Here is a 17,645-nt window from a genome sequence, read left to right on the forward strand (position 1 = left end):
TATCCCACCCCTCTAGGTGGTCACAAAGCACCGAGCTGATCTCCCTGTGCTATGCGGCTGCTTCCCACTAGCTATCTATCTTACATTTGGTAGTGTATATATGTCCATGCCACTCTCTTACTTCGTCCCAGCTTACCCTTCCCCCTCCCCATGTCCTCAAGTCTGTTCTCTCTGTCTGCGTCTTTATTCCCAGGCAGCTGTCTTAATACCCCAGGCATGGCCAGAGGCTGATTCTTTTGGAAAGATGAAACCCAAAGCCTCTGGATTCAGAGACAGAAGGCACCGAAGAGGTCTGGTGTGGGGTTGAGAGGTTGCATGGAAATCTACATAGTAAACTGTAGTAGTCTGAGATCTCGTCCCTCACTTTTGCTCTAAATAGTACAGCCGTTCATATATCTCAAGACTACAGATTGGAAAGACCCTCACTAGAAAAACTGAACAGCCAGAAAAGACCAACGATTAGAAATTCTGAGGTGGTAAAGAAGGTTCTAGGAAAGACTGCACTGTTGGCCAAAGAGTAACAATCCAGACTGGAGAGAACAAAAGAGAGCTCAAGAAGTGAGGATGTTAGAAAAAAAGTAACTCATGGGGTTGACTGTAGAGAAAATAGTATGGGTAGGTTGTCTCACTTGGTGAGAAGGACTTCTAGAAAGCTGACCAACTGAAGTGGCAGAGCAACTTTAACTCCAGTAAGGGATAGTATTCTTAGGAAAGAAATTTTGACCAGAGTGAAGTACTTGGTTCAACAGTGAATAATATTTGGAGCAATAATAACAATGTAGAAAAATTACTCTGTTTCTGGAGGGAAGGTAAACTGGGGTTATTCTGCTTGAGAGCATTGTTAAGTACCTATCAAAAGTTAAAAATTTTTCTGTACTTTCACTCAACACTCCATTTTTGGGAATTTACCCTAAGAAAACAAAGGTGAATGTGCACAAAGATTTAAATACAAGTATATCTGTTGCAGCGTTGTTCCTAATAGTAAAAGATTGAATACAACCTATATGTCTCAAACAGGACATCAGTTAAATCAATATTGATATGGCTATATAACCAGATATGATCGAGATGAATATTTACTTGGGAAAATATTTATAATATACCTACTTAAAAATTTTCAAAAGCAACCTTTTCTCTATAGTCCTGTTTTTAAAGAAAAAGATAAAAAGAGGTAGACAGAGATCTGAAAAATTCTATCAGTAGTTATTTTGGGTGTTAGGACTAAACCTGAGTTTTCTTTTCTTCCTTTTCATCTGTATTTGCAAACACTAAAGGCTTCTACATAAATATAGCAACTCTTAGAGTTGTCACACACGGAAAGAACTGACTTATAACTCACGTTTTACTGTTATAATTAGAAAATAGAAACTATTTTCAAAAAAGAAAGAGACAAGGAGAATAAGATGGCGGCATGTTGGCTGGTTCATTTGTAATGATCAGAAAAATGTTCTGTTTAGCAGAGGGGCAGAGCAAACTTATCAGCTAAATTAGTCTCCACTTACTCATTCAACAAACATTTCAGAGACTTTACCATGTGCTACTCACTGTGATCAGCTCTTTTCCTATAGAGATCAACTAACCTTTCAGCAGGTAAGACACAGAAGCAACTGGAAATAACCAAGAATCACATATTGAAGTTTACTTTTCTGTGTAGCTTGTAATCTACTCTAAATTTAGATATAAATGTGAAAAGACTGTCCAAGCTGTATAAGATATTAAATAAATGTAAATCTGATTTTGAACAGTAACACCTCAAGAGTGTCGTATTCAAGTACTGATAATAACAACAGTATAGGGTGTGAAACTCATCTAAGTTTCGTTGCTAATATTTACATTTCCCCTCCTGTTTATATTCTAAAATAAATAAAGTGTGATATAGTACAGAGTAAAATAAAAACTTTTAAAAAGGCAAATCATCCGAATGATTGGAGTCTTAAAATAAATTTTATTTCACTTTTTAATGTGCTGATATTTTCTGTGATAATTGAAAATACTGAGCTGGTAATATAAGGAGAATAATGGAACTCACATGGTTAGAACAATGAAAGTCATTGTATTTGGAAAGTAGATGTCTCCAGCTTAGAAATATTTCCTAGATGTGAAACGGAAAAATGATTCCCTAGTGCAGTTTCCTTGGAAAGTGAGGTGATGTGTGATTTAAGTAATTACAATCCTTTCTAACAGAGCAATATATTCAGAATATAAAGTGAGCACTGTGTCAATATAAAAATTAGCAAATGATATAAATGACTAAAAACAGGGAATAAAAATTGATTTCAAACAAATGCTGAACATAACCTCCCTACTTTCTAAAGTAAACCTATGTTTGATCAGAGACACATATAGTATTCAAAGTAGATGCCTATCAGCAATGAAAAAACCCAATTCACTGAGGGCATTAAACTTAAAATTTCAATTTATATGAAGGAATAAAAGAGAAAGATCCAAACCAGAACCAAATTGAATTTTCCAAACTCAAGTCCCTTCATTTTTCCGCATTATTTCCTCACTTAGTGTTTTGATATAACTTCCTGTCAGAGCAGCATAAAGGGAGTTGTGAACTTGTTATTTCCAAATTGCCCTGAAAACTGGAATTTTGCTAATGCAATATTTCCATCATGTTAATTGGCCTTGAACCACATCAAATTCAAGCCACGAAACTAAATGTACTGCCTTAGAAGGGTCTGTGTATTTAATTACCATGCTGGAGGACATGTCATTAGCTTAAACTCTGAAGCCTTCTGCAAAAAAAAGGGCAACTCAAGAACTGCCACACACAGAAAGAACAGACTTATAACTCCTTCAGTTGGCTGCATGCTGTCTGCAGCCTGCCTGGGGCCTAGTTAGACCTCCAAGTGACCTCTGTGCCTTCCCAGTTAATGCCAAAGATGTTTCCATTGAGGTAAAAGCTGGCAGATCCAGTCTCCAGATACACAAATTTCATGCTGAGAGGTAGTGCCAGTTCTTCTGAGATTAAATGATAAGTAGCTCCTTTGGAGAATTCTAATTTGGTATTCTTTCCAACAATATTTCCCCAAACACTTCCTAGCACATGGTAGTAACTTTACAAGTTATTGTCGCATTGAATCAAACAAAGAGTTTATGTGGGCATAAAGTATTAAAAACAGACAGACAAAAGATATACCATAGATACCTTCTCTGGCATTTTGTTTAAGCTGGGCCTTAGAAAATGGAAAGTCTATCCCATGGGTGTTGTTTGTACGGAAAAAGCTTTTCTGAAATGTGCTTTATGGAGTCTGGCTGAAAACACAAGTTTTCTAAAAGCCCCCTGTCTTATATCTCTGTGAATGTATCCATCCAATAAAAGTTAATGTTATGTAATATATTACACATAAACACATGCTTGAGATGCTACTTTCTTATTTTGGAAAGAGAAGAGACTTAATTAGACTTTTGTCCAGAAACCCAATGTAACTTCGATGTTTATTAGTTTGAAGAACTGTAATTTCTGAAAAACTGACAAATTTGTCTCATAAGTTTAAATATTGAAACTGTTTAAAGCATGACTAAGAATTAACAAAATTTATGAGAAAATATAGATGAGGATCTGTGATGTTCTGTGAGTAATTAAAAACACTTAGCACTTCAAAATTAATTTCTCTTTTATCTGACAAAACAATGTGAATGGTTAGAAAATACGTATGCCAGTCTGAGAAAGTAGATGACACCATTCACTTCTCTCTTCACCATGTGGACAGCAACTGTATAAATGGCCCTCCCAGAATAGTTTAATTTAGGGTCAGGTAAGAAGTAGGTTAAAAATGAAGAGGCCAAAAGAATTGTAAAAATGCTTATGATATCATAAAAATGATCATTTTAGCTTTCGCTTACCACACAGTCTTACTCCAACCAAAATATTTGCCTATCACCCCATAAACGTCCCTACACTGGTCCTCCCTTTATGAGCAAAAAATGAAGTTTTAAGGGATGTTTAATAGCCAGCAGCTTTTTGGCTGCCAAATACTGCATCTGGAGGGTAGTGTACTCTTCATGTATGGGAAGAAAAACCAAAAAACAAAAACCTGTTGTTTAATTTTCTTAAAGTCCACCAGTGTTTTGCATCAAGACATTTAAACGCTTTGAATGTGGGGAAAGACACAGGAGCTCCTTAAGGGCATCTGAAACCAGTGTATTGTTCCCAGAAAGCAATGAATAACAGCGATTGTATTTGACCACGTTCAATACGTAGGTTGAACAAGTGCTAATGTGAGTGCGTTTAATGCCAAGTAAAGGAGGCACGTCATGGGAATTTGACATTCATTTGATTCTACTGTGATTACCTCTACTTGAGGCTATAATGAATCATAATAGTTTTCCTTGCTAGGTAATAATTATAATTTTCTGAACATAATTTATTAAAAATAAATTTCTTAAAATAGATGTTAGGACAGGGAAAAAATTCTGCTTTAGGAAAATTTAAATGAGGAGCTGGTCTTGTAAGAGTACATCAAAGCAAGGATGACCCCAGGATCATGATATATTGAGTGGGGCTGCTTTTTAAACAATATGCTTCGAGATTTTGTTAACAGGAAAAATAAAAACCATAAAATACTGTTTTTACTTTGATAGTTTCTCACTGGGATCAAAGTTGTTTCCTCTGCCCCTTTACTTTAGAAAGAAGTTTGGTATGACGACCGTGATATCAGTGTATCACCTTCAAGAAGTGGCAGATTTTACCCTGCAGAACCTAAAATGGTTCAAGTAGAAAGGGGTCAGTTCAGGAGAGGAAGAGGGAAAGATGACCAGCACTCACTATTCAGTTCCTACTCTGTGGCCTCTCATCTCCCTGCTTTCTTCTCTCTTTCTCACCTCCCTTGAGAGGGGGGTATGGACTGCAGCATCTGCCTCATCCACCATCCTTCTTCTGGACTCCAAGTCATATACACCTGAAAGGTTAACCTGAAAACCATCTCCTGAGCATTTTAAGTTACTGTAAAGGACCTACCTGTCTCATTCTCTTAGAAATACAAAAGTTTTACTACTGTAGAAAAAAATATGTTAACTACTAACTTCTGAGTAATTTTCATCATGGGTAAATGGAGAGACTCTAAACATTAATTTGGGTTGCTGAGGAGAGGGGGCAATAGAATGGGACTCAGGAGCTTACAGAGTCCTTGTAATTCTCCACCTGGAAGAAAATGGTGTGTGGGGTGGGATGGGATGGGGAGGTAATCCCTACTTCTTTGCATTGTGGTTATACTGAAGGAAAAGCTAGACTATACATAACTTCAAAACACAGAAACAATAGTTTGTTTGCCTGCTTTTCTTCCTTCCTTCTTTCCTCCCTTCTTCTCTTTCCTTTCCTCTCTTTCATTCTTTTTTTTTAAACTGGTAAGATTTGCCAAATATGGACCTTTGCTACCAAAGGTCCATATTTGGCAAATGTGGGGTATCATCTTTCCTAGAAATCGTTCAACATCATATGTCGTCTTCTACGCTTCTATAATATCTACAGTATCTTAGAGGTTGTCAGTATAATCGGTTAATCCTCAAACTACTCCTGTGAGCTGAATTTCTATTTTGCTTACACATTTTATAATAATTTATATGAAACTGATCAATGCTTATTATAGGCCTGCTGCTAAAGTGGGTTATACCGTTGTATGCTGAGTTCTTTCCCTTGAGGTAGATAAAATCTCATCAACGAGACAAGACTTATACATACAGCACAATTATAGAATAATCAACTGTGATGCATAATAAAATGCTAAATTTATACAATTTATAAATTGTATAAATTTATACAATTAAAGGCTAAATTTATACAATTAAAGGCTAAAATGCTTGTTATTGATACTGAATGTAACCGGTTGAGAGGAATGGGATAAACCAGCAATTCTATATTTATTCAAGCTTCTAGTCACCTCCCCCCTTTGCCAATTTCAGACACTGTGGCCAGGTTAGCCTATTGTCAATCCTTGTTCAGAATTCTTATTGGCTTCCCTTGTGCACAGTCGTGATTCTCACAGTGGAAGTACCTATGGGCTTCTTTTAATGAAAAGTTTTTCACAGACCAAGAACCCTGAGAATATGTCTCCAGATCCACAGGTTATGAGAACCCAAGTTTGAGCAACACCGACTTGAGAACCTGAGGGTAATTATTTCTTTAAATTATCTTTCACTTGAAAGAAATTTTGTCTTTATACACAGAGAAACATTGGCGTGTACAATAAGTCCTCAACTATTTAGTCTCTCACTCAAGATGAGTTTTGTATTACATGCCAGATGTGGAAGTCAAACCAAAAAGCTCACTGGAACCAACACAAGTCCTCAACTTACCTACACAACTTTTTTGTATACATTCTGCCTTCAGCCTGGAATACACTTTCCTTTTTCTTTTTTTCCATCTGTCCCCCTATTTTCTTTTTGCCAGAACCTAGGTCAAACAAATCCTTCTTCACACATCTCTTGATGCTCACAACTAGGATTCTCACCTTCCTCTGATGTCTCAGGGCAGATTATCTGTGCCTCTTTTATGACACGAAACATTCAACATTTATTATACTTAGGTGTGTGTGTGGCTTTTCACTTCTAAACTGCAAGCAGCTAGAGGAAAAGGACAGGATCTGATTCATTGTTTAGAAGCAGCTGGCCCAATATCTTGCACAAAAAAAAGGTGCCAAATAAGAAGTCAAAGAAATAACTACATGGGTCAATGAATAGAGTGAAGCTTGAGAAAAGCCACAAATGGTCGATAGAATGTAGAAAGTGACTGAAGAAGGGATTTTTTGTTAAGGGACTTAGTAAATTTCTCATCCTATACCTGAGCTGAGGATTTAAGAACTCAGGAGAGAAGATATAGCTACTTTTCACCCTATTAATGAAATAGAGTTGGGACTTCCCTGGTGGCACAGTGGTTAAGAATCCGCCTGCCAATGTAGGGGACACGGGTTCAAGCCCTGGTCTGGGAAGATCCCACATGCCGCAGAGCAACTAAGCCAGTGTGCCACAACTACTGAGACTGCACACCTAGAGCCCATGCTCCACAACAAGAGAAGCCACCGCAATGAGAAACCTGTGCACCGCAAAGAAGAGTAGACCCTTCTCACCACAACTAGAGAAAGTCTGCGTGCAGCAACGAAAATAAATTAAAAAAATAAATTAAATTAAAAAATAAATTTAAAAAAAAGATATAGAGTTGTTTCCTAGGTGAAAATGTGTGCTATTGAGGAGAAATTATCTGAAGATCCAAACTTGTCAAGGGAAATTTATCAAATACTTAAAAAAAAATCAAATAACTTCCGTAACTTGCTATGATTCTTGCCCCTTGAAGAGCAGTGAAAAAAAATGTGCTCAAATAGTCCACACTGTTATCCACCATATATTTCTTATCAACTCTTTATAACCATAAGAACGTATCCAGATAAGTTCTCGTCTACTCTTAATAGACTAAAAACCTTTGTCTGGAAACTGAATATTACTGTTAGAGGCATGTATCCTCTAAATAATGTGTCTGTAATTACCTTTCAGAATCTTCTGACTGATTGGTGAGCATGACTAATTTGTCTTCATGTTTCTCATTTTTATTTAAGAGTCGTCCACGTGGAAACTAAAAGGAAAAAATATAAAGAACATGAGACTTGGCCGTATCTCAAGGGAAGATAACAACGTCAGTCAATGGAGGAGAAACCACTTGTTAAATGCATTTTTCCCAAAAGCCATGTTTTTATTCTCATGTCTTGTTTTCAGTACTGACAGTTACGAGAAGACAGACCGTGAACTTGCCTTCTGTCTAGTTTCAATCAAAGGTAAAATACTGGGTGTAAACATAAGGACCCAGTCTTCCAGTTAAGGAAGAGTCTCATGACAGGGAGAAATTGTCCAGGAGCAAGTGAAGAAAGCTGGACATTCCAACGCACGAGTCATAAACTGTTAACGCTGTCAGACTGACATGTTTGTAGTTCAATTAGCCACAGTCCAGGAATGAGTTTTCCAGGAGTGCCTAACAACGCAGTGACACCAAGAGCTTTCTTCTCAGAATCTCATTTATTCCAGCTTTTTCTCCAATAGAAGTTAGTGATTATTTCCATGATTTTCAGGATAACAAGGGAACTGGTAATGTGATCATTAAAAAAGGAGGAAATTTTAAAAGGCGTGTAAGACAGAATTTTTTTCATTTCCCAATTTTTTTCCCTATTTAATATTAATTGCAACTTAAGCACCAAACTGTGGTCAAACATTACACAGACATCATAGTCCCTCATGGGGATTATAGTAGATTCTTGAGATTGAAGCATTTGAAGACGTGGGTATGTTTTAAAAGCCAATTCCTGCAGGCAGTTAACACATTTGAAATGCATCTGGAAACCACTAATTGCTGTGATCCCATAAGAAAAGTTAGGCTGTTCAAGTGTGTGGGAAACATGAAGCCAGTTTGTTTGAGTTTTATGAGTTTCTATTTAATAGTAACAACAACAAAAAAAAGTTTTTTTGTTAAATTGCTCCAAGAAGGATTTGTTTTAGCTATTGGCAGGCTGTCTTTACATAGTGTAGGAGGGTGGCTTTTTTATTTTGTTTTTTTTCAGCTTGTGACAGCTGTTTAAAAGTCATCCATTACCACCATGGTAGCCAGTTGCTAGATGAAAGCAAATGCCTTTCAGGACTGTTGTAGGAATTAGACCACCAACTAGTACAACTATCTTTTAGCTATATAAAATTGCAAAATTGCCCAGTTTCTTCATGTGGCACTCTGGAAATACCATACAATTCTGCAGGTGCTTTGAAAAGGCATGCAAGTGAGGTGCTACCTGACAAAGCATGACTTGCAATTAAGTGTGCACTCTGTAATTTCTGGAAGATGAGGTTTTTAAAACAATTCATTTATAAAATAAAATTGCAGTAAGTTTTAAAAAATATCTTCAATGGTTTCATTATTCCTAAAATTACTTTTTTAAAAATGTTAATTTCCTAGCAGAGCTGAAATGACACATGGAGTCCTGGAGTATTAGAGAATCGTAGAATTTGAGACCTTGGAGAATACTGAGAATTATGACATCATCATTTTACAAGAGAGGAAACAGAAGCCCATAGAGGACAAATGATTTGACTAAATAATGCCTCATCTAAGACTAGATGTCAAGCCATTTGACCCCTAGTCCATGACTTTCTATTGTTGTTCCACAATTGAACGTTATACAGGTGAAATTTCAAGTTTGAAATAAGATGAGATCTAATGTTAAAATATTTAAAAAGTTATATATGAAATGTTTACATTATAAAGGAAACCTCATAAAAACATATTTCTTAGGCAAGGACATTGTATTATTTGAACTCTGGTGGTAAAAAATCCCCGAAAACAGCATGTGGAGAGGGAAATTTCCAAACTTAAAATGTTATAGTTTATACCACAATGAAAAAATAAAAACAACAAACAAACCAACAAACCAAATGTTATAGTTTAAAATTCACAGATAATACCTCCGAGGCACTAGAAACAGATGGAATAGGTACTGTCTCAAAGGTGTACTTTACCGAACATTGTATTTCCTTCTAAATAGCCTTTTCATAGGCTGGAATTTTACACTTGTTATTCTTCTACCCAGGAAGTCGAAATATCAACTAATGACAATCAGAAAAGTCAATATCACAGGAATAATCAAAATTTCCAATAGCTTATACATTTCCCCGATGGGGGGTGTTTTTCCATGAGAAGAGAAACAAAGAAGACAATCAGAAAAAGACATTGAGCAATTAAAGGGCTTCTCTTTCAAGTAGAAGCAAAGAAATCAAGCCAACATTGAAGACACAGGGCCTTTCTCAATGTCGGTGCCTCACTTTTTTTTTAGTCATAGAGAAAATGAACCACTTTAGGAGTCTCATAAGACTTAGTAAACATATGTGTGCCTCTCTGCACTTTATCTCTACGAACTGTAAGTCAGGGTGACGTTAAACCATAAGATAAAGAATTCTACTGAAGTTCTTGCTCCTTTAATTTTTCACAGAATCAGCCTGGAAGGGAGGTAATGGACTTCCTGAAATTTAATTGGCTAGTGTGGAGACATGAAACAGGCAGGAGCAAAGCACCTGCTACACCAAACCAGGAGACACTGTGGTCAGAACCCGCACATCTATAGCAGCACATCACAGCCTACGGCAGCTTGATTGAGGTTCATTCATTTCTTGCAAAATGTGTAATTTAAGTATTTTTGCTTTGCTAAACATTTAAAATGTTTGAGGCAGATCCCAAATGGGACAACCAAGTCAGACATAGAACAGGGTGAGCTTTCATTAAAATGAATAGTATCTGGATATCAAATAGTAGAAAGATAAAGGAAAGATAGGGTACCTGATGCCTCTTAACCTTTGCCCATTCAAGGTGAATTTCTCAGTTTTTCCTGAAGTACTTGCAATATAAACTAGTCTAGTTTGTACTGCTGATCATGGTGTCTGCCTGCTCTACTCTTATTAACTTCTAGGTAGAAGTCAACAGATCTTTCTCTCATATCTGTGATATTGGTCTCTACCCTGCAGGGTCATCCGAGAAGCCATTATTTCTCCCAGATATGTTCACTATGTGGTCCACGAGCCACTGAACCTTTGTACCCTATCATCCTTGATAGGAAGTGTGACCGTAATATGACTGCTCTCTGCCAACAAAGCTACTGTGAATTAAGTACTGACATCTCTCTTCTGAAATTACTTCTAGAATTCATGGCATGTTCTTTTCAAAATTTTTGGAAAAGGCCTAAGTTGTCAGGTTAAAGTTCAGGAAATAAGGTGAAGACAGTAAGGCTAAGTAATATCAGTGGTTTAAAATATAGGGTGAAAAATAGAGCTGTCTTCCTTCCCTCGTTTGTAAACTTTTAAAATATGTTTTCTTTGTATGGATAGAAGCAGAGTAGCATAGTGATTAAGAACAGGCTGGGAAGCAAGACTGCCCAAGTGCAGTCCCGGCTCCTCTAGTGACCCACTGAGAGATTACAGTCTTCCTGTGTCTCTGTTTCCTCTCTGGTAAGATGGGGATAATAATAGTACCTGCCTCATTAGGGCCATAATGAGGCTTAAATATGTCGATATATGTAAAATTTATACAGTAGTGTTTGCCTGTAGTTAGTGTGCTATACTTGTTTACGGGTGTCATTTTGACAGAGTCTGAGGAGGAAGGAGGTAAATAACTGATCGTTTCATCACCTTGACTCATGGTGGGTAAGAGGGGCTCGTACCGGGAGAGCTTGGTGTATGGGGGTTGGTGTAGATGGTATCTTTTTTTGCGGTACGCGCGCCTCTCACTGTTGTGGCCTCTCCTGTTGCGGAGCACAGGCTCCGGACGCACAGGCTCTGCGGCCATGGCCCACGGGCCCAGGCGCTCCGCGGCATGTGGGATCTTCCCAGACCGGGGCACGAACCCGTGTCCCCTGCATCGGCAGACGGACTCTCAACCACTGTGCCACCAGGGAAGCCCGATGATATCTTTTAAGGTTCCTTTTGACTCTAAAATTCTCTGCTTCTAAGATTCCGAGGAAAGAAAGAGGTGCTTGCTTTCAAAGAATTCACATCCTATTGAGAAAGTAGGATGCTAAGCCTTAGAGGCTCAAATCCAGGTGTTTCTTATTTTCATATCTCCAGGATCCTACCTGGTACTTATCTCACAGTGAGGACCAAATATTTTCACAGTAGAATTAAGAAGGATACCTAACTGTATAAAAGGAGAGATGTGAAAATGAAAAATAACTGATACTGACAATTAAGAGTTTGAGGATTATAGGACCTAACTATGGCCAGCATCAGTTGCTCTGATGTTTTTAATGGATTATTTACATTGTTTTATTTTTACCTTTTATATCAAGGAAATTTGACAACAAGAGGGCTTAAAATTTTACTTAAGTTGTTTTATACTTTTGTTTTCCTGGAGGAAGGCTAGTATAAACCACATATAATTTCTGGGAACCAAAAGATTTACAATTAAAGACCATGGAAGTTAGAGTACCTAACTGGCTGACAGCATCCTCTCAGCTAAAAGCAAACACATTTTTTGTTTCCATTGTTTGGTTACTTTCTTCTTCCTCTTCTTCTCCCCCACCAGTTCCTCCTCTTTTTAAGGAGTTTCTTACTGCTCAAGAAGCAGCTGTTGCTTTCTGTTTAACTTAACCAAAAGATGTCCTGGATTCTTGGATGGATTTCAGTACATCAGTGGAGATCATAAACTCTGTGATTGTTTAAGCAGAAGTTTACACAATCCACAGTTCCAAAATAACCCAACTTTAGAGGATAAACTTACTTTTGGAAGTAAACCAAGTTTTATGAGCTTTTTGCCATTTGTGGTGACAAGCTTTTAATACACTTGGATTTTTAAAGTCAGGTTCAAGGACTAGGGTGTGAGCATTACCAGTCATGGTCAACTGTACAGAAATGGTTTTTACAGACCTTGAAAATCTCACATTAAAAATGGCCAAAGAATTCTTCTACAATTGTATAACATTGTTATGTTGGTCAAGTCTATGCTATAGCATTGGAATGTGTCAAAATAAATGAGCAATCAAAGGCATGAAAGTTTTACTTAAAACAGAAAGAAGGCTGTCGGCTGAGGCTGACAAGTGATTTTTATCTATATAAAATGCTCTGCCCTCTGGGGCATACGATTTAGAACTCATAATACTTACCCGGAAAATCTGTTTCATTCCAGAGTCTACCTTAACTAAATTCAAAATCAAATGTTAACCAGGTCCAATGCATTTAGGATGAAATGTCCTAGGTAAGTACTAAACCATTATGAAAATTATTATCCTTATATCTAAATATATATGATAAATAATAAAGATTTTATAATATGCTGAAAACATACAAACTTATACCCGCAAACTTACATATATGAAATCACTTATATTGATTTTTAAAGGAATGATGTATTGGTGTCTAATACAAAAATGCTTTCTTACCATCACATAAGAGACCTACAAGTAGTCAGTTGATCAAAAAATTGGTTAAAACTGGGACTCATGAAGAATAACACACTACTATCATAATAAGTTATTATAACTTAAAATACACAAGTGCACCTCAGTCACCAAGCCCTCTTTTCCCAGCAGGGATCAACTGATGGTGTTCCACAGAGCCTTTCTGGCCCACAGCAAATCCTCCATGAATTCTAGTTTTCATTTTGTTTACAAGGGAATTAGACTTGTAAGACATTTACAAAGCTGTCTGAAAATAGAATGCTTTTCGATGCTTATATTTTTCCAGTCTTTTAAATTTGCCTCACCCACATCCAATTTAAATTGGGCAACTCACCTGTGTTGGATGTTTCCAAGGTACTCACATTAGCTTGTACAGAACAATTCTTTTACATTTTTTGTACTCATGAAACATCAGCTTATACAAATTTTATTTAAATTATGTAATTGCAAAAAAATTAAAATTGTCCCACATAGCTTGGGGGAAAAAATAAGACTGACCTTTGGTAAACGTACCACTTAACTTTTGGAGGCAGAAATAAGAGAATGTCTTTAGCTGCGAGTATTAGGTGTGCCTTGAGTGCCAGTTTACAGAGAGAATAGACAGAATGGTTAATGCATGCTGAGCTGGTTAAGTGGAGTTTGGAAAAAGAGCAGAGCTTTCAGTCAGGAGCGGGAAAGTGCCTGCAGCGTATCAGGAAGCTAAGATAAATTGGCCACACTAGGTGGTGGGAGGGCCTGTGGAGAACAAGTAAATGAATGTCCTGCCTCAAGGCTTTCAAATTCAATTTTTTTTAAAAAAGCAAAGTGAACAAACAAAAAACAATGCTCTTAAAATATATTTCTGTTGACTTTCAGCAACTATCAAGTCTATTTTTGATAGCCGTTTGTAACTTCCAAAGCGTGAGCTTATTTGTTGCCAATATGTAGATAATCATGCATAAGTTTTGAGATCCTTGTGATTATTAGTAAGAAAGAAATAGGAAAAAAAGCACTAGATTAGAAACTAGAAGTTCTTTCGTTTTTATTAGTTTTTTTCTGGTCCCAATTCCTAAATTAACTAGATGTAAAATTTTAAGCATTTTAATTATTGTCTCTAGATTTCAGCCCTCTTTGGCAGAATCAAGGCCTGATTGCATTATCTCTAATGTCCCTTGAATTCCAAAATTCCATGATGATTTTTGCCAGATATTTACTGTCAGCACTGGGAATGATGACCAGGATCACTACTGGGTTAACCCTTTTGGTGGGAAGGAGACACGGGTGCTATTGTTCTCTGTGTTTGGTTCTCCTTAAAGTAGAATTAAGTGACTTGTATAAAACTCAAGAACGAATTGGGGAGATAAAGGGCCAGACAAACTTTTCTTTATGCTTAATGTTCCATTACATTGGCTAGTAAGAAATAACTTCAAGTATTGTATAGCTTCTTTGCAATGCTTGCAAACCACTGACAATACCATTGCTTTTTACCTGGACCACTAAAGTAGCATCCTAACTGGCCTGCCTCTTCCTGGTATTGGCTCCCTTCAGTTGGCTCTTCACATGGTAGACATAGTGTTCTTTTCAAAACACATATTTGATCTTGTCATCTCCCCTCTCTCCACCCCCCAAAGAAACCACCATCATGGTTTTCCATTACAGTGACCAAAGTCCTTATCGTAACTAAAGGGCTCTGCTTGTCTCAAACCAGTCACTATTGGAAGTGATGGTTAAGGAAGTCACATAAGGAAGTGATGGTTCTTTGCCGTGTGGCAACTCTTCTGGTATTGACATCACCGGCCTCCAGTCATTACGATAACTGAAAATGCTCCCCTCTCTCTGCCATTGACCCACAAGCACCTTCCAACCACTTTTCTTATCACCCATTAGCCTTTTTGTCAGTTCCCTGAAGGTACCACGCTCCCTTCTGCTGTAACCTTTGAAGCTGCTCCTCCTTAGATTGCTCTTCTCCTCAAAGTAAATCTTTCCTGACTTATCTTGTACACATTCTTTTAATATCCATTCTTACAACTGTATGCATCTCCCCTTTGTAGCATTTATCATAATTGTAATTTCTATTTTGGTGTGTGAGTATCTGCTTAAGGCCATTCTTCTCCACCAGACTGTAAATTCTGTGATTTTTACATCTTTTTTGCTCACAACTGAATCCCCGGTACCTGGTGCAGTGTCTGTAATATGCTAAATGCGCCAGACATGTTGAATGAATGAATTGAAGGATATTAATTATGCCAGCAGTAAGTTGTACATGGAACTTTAACATGTTTAAGACAAAATCTTGAATAAGCTTTCCTAATAATACCTTAGTTTAGTCTAAATCACTCTTTAAACCTGTCCGTATGTTCAAGAAGTTTTATCCCCAGAGCTCCCTATCAAAATAATTTTATAGTCAAAAAAATTAAAAAAGAAAAAGGAATTCACTTAGCCTAGAAACAGGGTTAAATTCCACTGGAATATTTCAGATAATTTCTATGATAAATAAGGCAAATGCCCAGGGTTTTTTAAGAATACGATAATGCCATTCAAAAAAAATAAGCATTTGTTCTAGGTTTTCATTCATTTATTTTCTCTGGCAAAAAAAAAGATCCCTATATCTAAACAGGTACTTAAGGCCCTTTGATTACAGTTGTGGAAGAAATTGGAAGAGAGGAAAATTACACATCACCCTCATTTACGGTAATGGCTCAAGGGAGATGGAGAATAGGAAAGAGACTTTTGGCTACACATTGTTTGGCTAAACCAAAAGAAAGAGATACCTAAAAGAAGAGCTGTGTTTTTTTTTTTTTTTTTCCATTTCATATTTCTGAGAAAGTTGCCCAGTCAGGGGACTTTCATCATCTATTTCCTTCTAAGAAGTCTTTTTGTTTTATAGCAATAGAGTAAAATTCTTTACCACCACAGGTACTCTATTGTTCAAGCACTTCAGGGCACCTGCACTACTTTATGAAAAACTAACATTTGGGGACTGAAATTGGAAAAGTTCCTGAATCAGGAGTCAAGAGACCAAGATTCTGTTACCAGGGCTGTCGCTAAACTTGCTCATCCCTGGATAAGTTGTTTATCATCATCTCACAGATTTGAAGAGATTGGACATTATAATGGCTAAGAACTTTTCCAACATTTAGGTGCTGTGAAATTGGTCATCCCAGTGTTATATGTATCGCAATATCTCTTGTGACACAACGTCTTAGAGGCTTACTGAAATATGACCAATGGCCAATTCTTACCTCATAGAGAGGGTCCTGTTGTCCATAGCATGGCCTTTCATTCTGTAGCAAGACAAACATGTGCTTGCTCTGGGCCTTCATCCAGCTCTATCTGGGGAATTAGTCTCTTTCTGTGGATTTCTATTGAAGGACTCCCCTGAGGTCCCCCAATTTAGAAATTCACCTTTTTTAACATGCATATTACAAAGAATGATTGGATTAAGTAAGTGTCAAAAGATGTGAGTCCCAATCTATCTCTTATACTCAACAAGCTTTGTGACTTTTGGCAAATTAATTAAACTCTCAGAGCCCCAATATCCTCATCTGTGAAGTAACAATAATACTTCCTATCTTCAAAGGGAAAAACATAAAGATTGAACGAGAGATTGCATTTGAAAGCACTGCCAGTTTGCCTCCACTACAAGGAGATATGCCCGGAGTTGTCCGATGAATAGTAAGTTCTAAATAAATATTGTAGAATTTAAATACTGTTTAACATTCAAAACTCATTGGAAAACCTGTAGAGAAAATGATTTTTATGGGACATGAGTATTTTATGTATGTTATTATTTATGGATGTTGATTGTTTTGTTGATAGTCATGAAACTGGGATATTAAGGAGGTGTTGTTTTATGGGAATATACTTCAGATGAGTGTATTCTGACCTGCACCAAATTTTTAGCAATAGAAGCCATGTCCGAGTCTGTGTACTTTCAAAATGATAATAATATGTTATTATTATTATAAGTACTTAACATTAATTACCATGTTATTATTATAATAATATAAGATTTTTATTATTAACATCAAGGAATTGTGATAAATCTAAATATCCATGACTACATCCAGGTGATTATCACCAGATTAACAAACATATATATTTATATATATATATATACATATATATAAAGAACTGTGCTATCTCAATATGACTCAAATGAAAATAAATGACTGTTTAGTATAATAAAAATGAGCTCAGTCCTGAGATTTTAATAAATGCTTTCTGTTGGTAAGGAAAAGTTGAGATGAGACCTGACCTCTGGACACTGGATTTCAGATACAGAATCCATCCTTTTGTTTCTACATGTGAAATTCAAGATCCTTTCAGACTAATTACATAGTCTCTGCTTTAGTCTTATCTAATGTTCATGGTTTTATTTTTTGATATTTTTTCTTATTTTTAAAAAAGCAACAGAATAATCTCTAATTAGAAATTTATCTTATTTTTTGACACACATTTAGGGAGGATTAAATTTGTCTACATGAAACACTTCAAGGTTGAGAATCTTCCTACTCACTTTTTTCAACTATAAATCAAATTTGATTGTTTTGATACTGTTCCAATGTTTTATGTTCCTCTCTACAAGAAAAATTCAAAGAGGAAGCACATTTTCCTATTTTTCAGGCTCAACAGTTTTTTGCTTATTTTAATATCTACAGTTGTTTTGCCTTTTATAGTTGAAAAAAATGTAAGCTTTCTTCCCAGAACACTTTTGAACAGCTTCTCCTAGTAAAGAGTTTGTGAAAAGTG

General features: G+C 36.6%; 1 protein-coding gene across 1 annotated transcript in view; it reads right to left on the minus strand.

Annotated features, from left to right (window-relative positions):
- The window catches only part of TNIP3 (TNFAIP3 interacting protein 3), an 88,486-nt gene extending 72,270 nt beyond the window's left edge, over window positions 1-16,216 (minus strand). The window contains 2 exon segments of the mRNA XM_065877277.1: window positions 7,485-7,570; window positions 16,136-16,216. Coding sequence (XP_065733349.1) covers window positions 7,485-7,570; window positions 16,136-16,216 — 167 coding nt within the window.
- Window positions 16,217-17,645: the final 1,429 nt, after the last annotated feature.

This window comes from Phocoena phocoena, chromosome 5 (genome assembly GCF_963924675.1).
Source record: "Phocoena phocoena chromosome 5, mPhoPho1.1, whole genome shotgun sequence".
Lineage (NCBI taxonomy): Eukaryota > Metazoa > Chordata > Mammalia > Artiodactyla > Phocoenidae > Phocoena > Phocoena phocoena.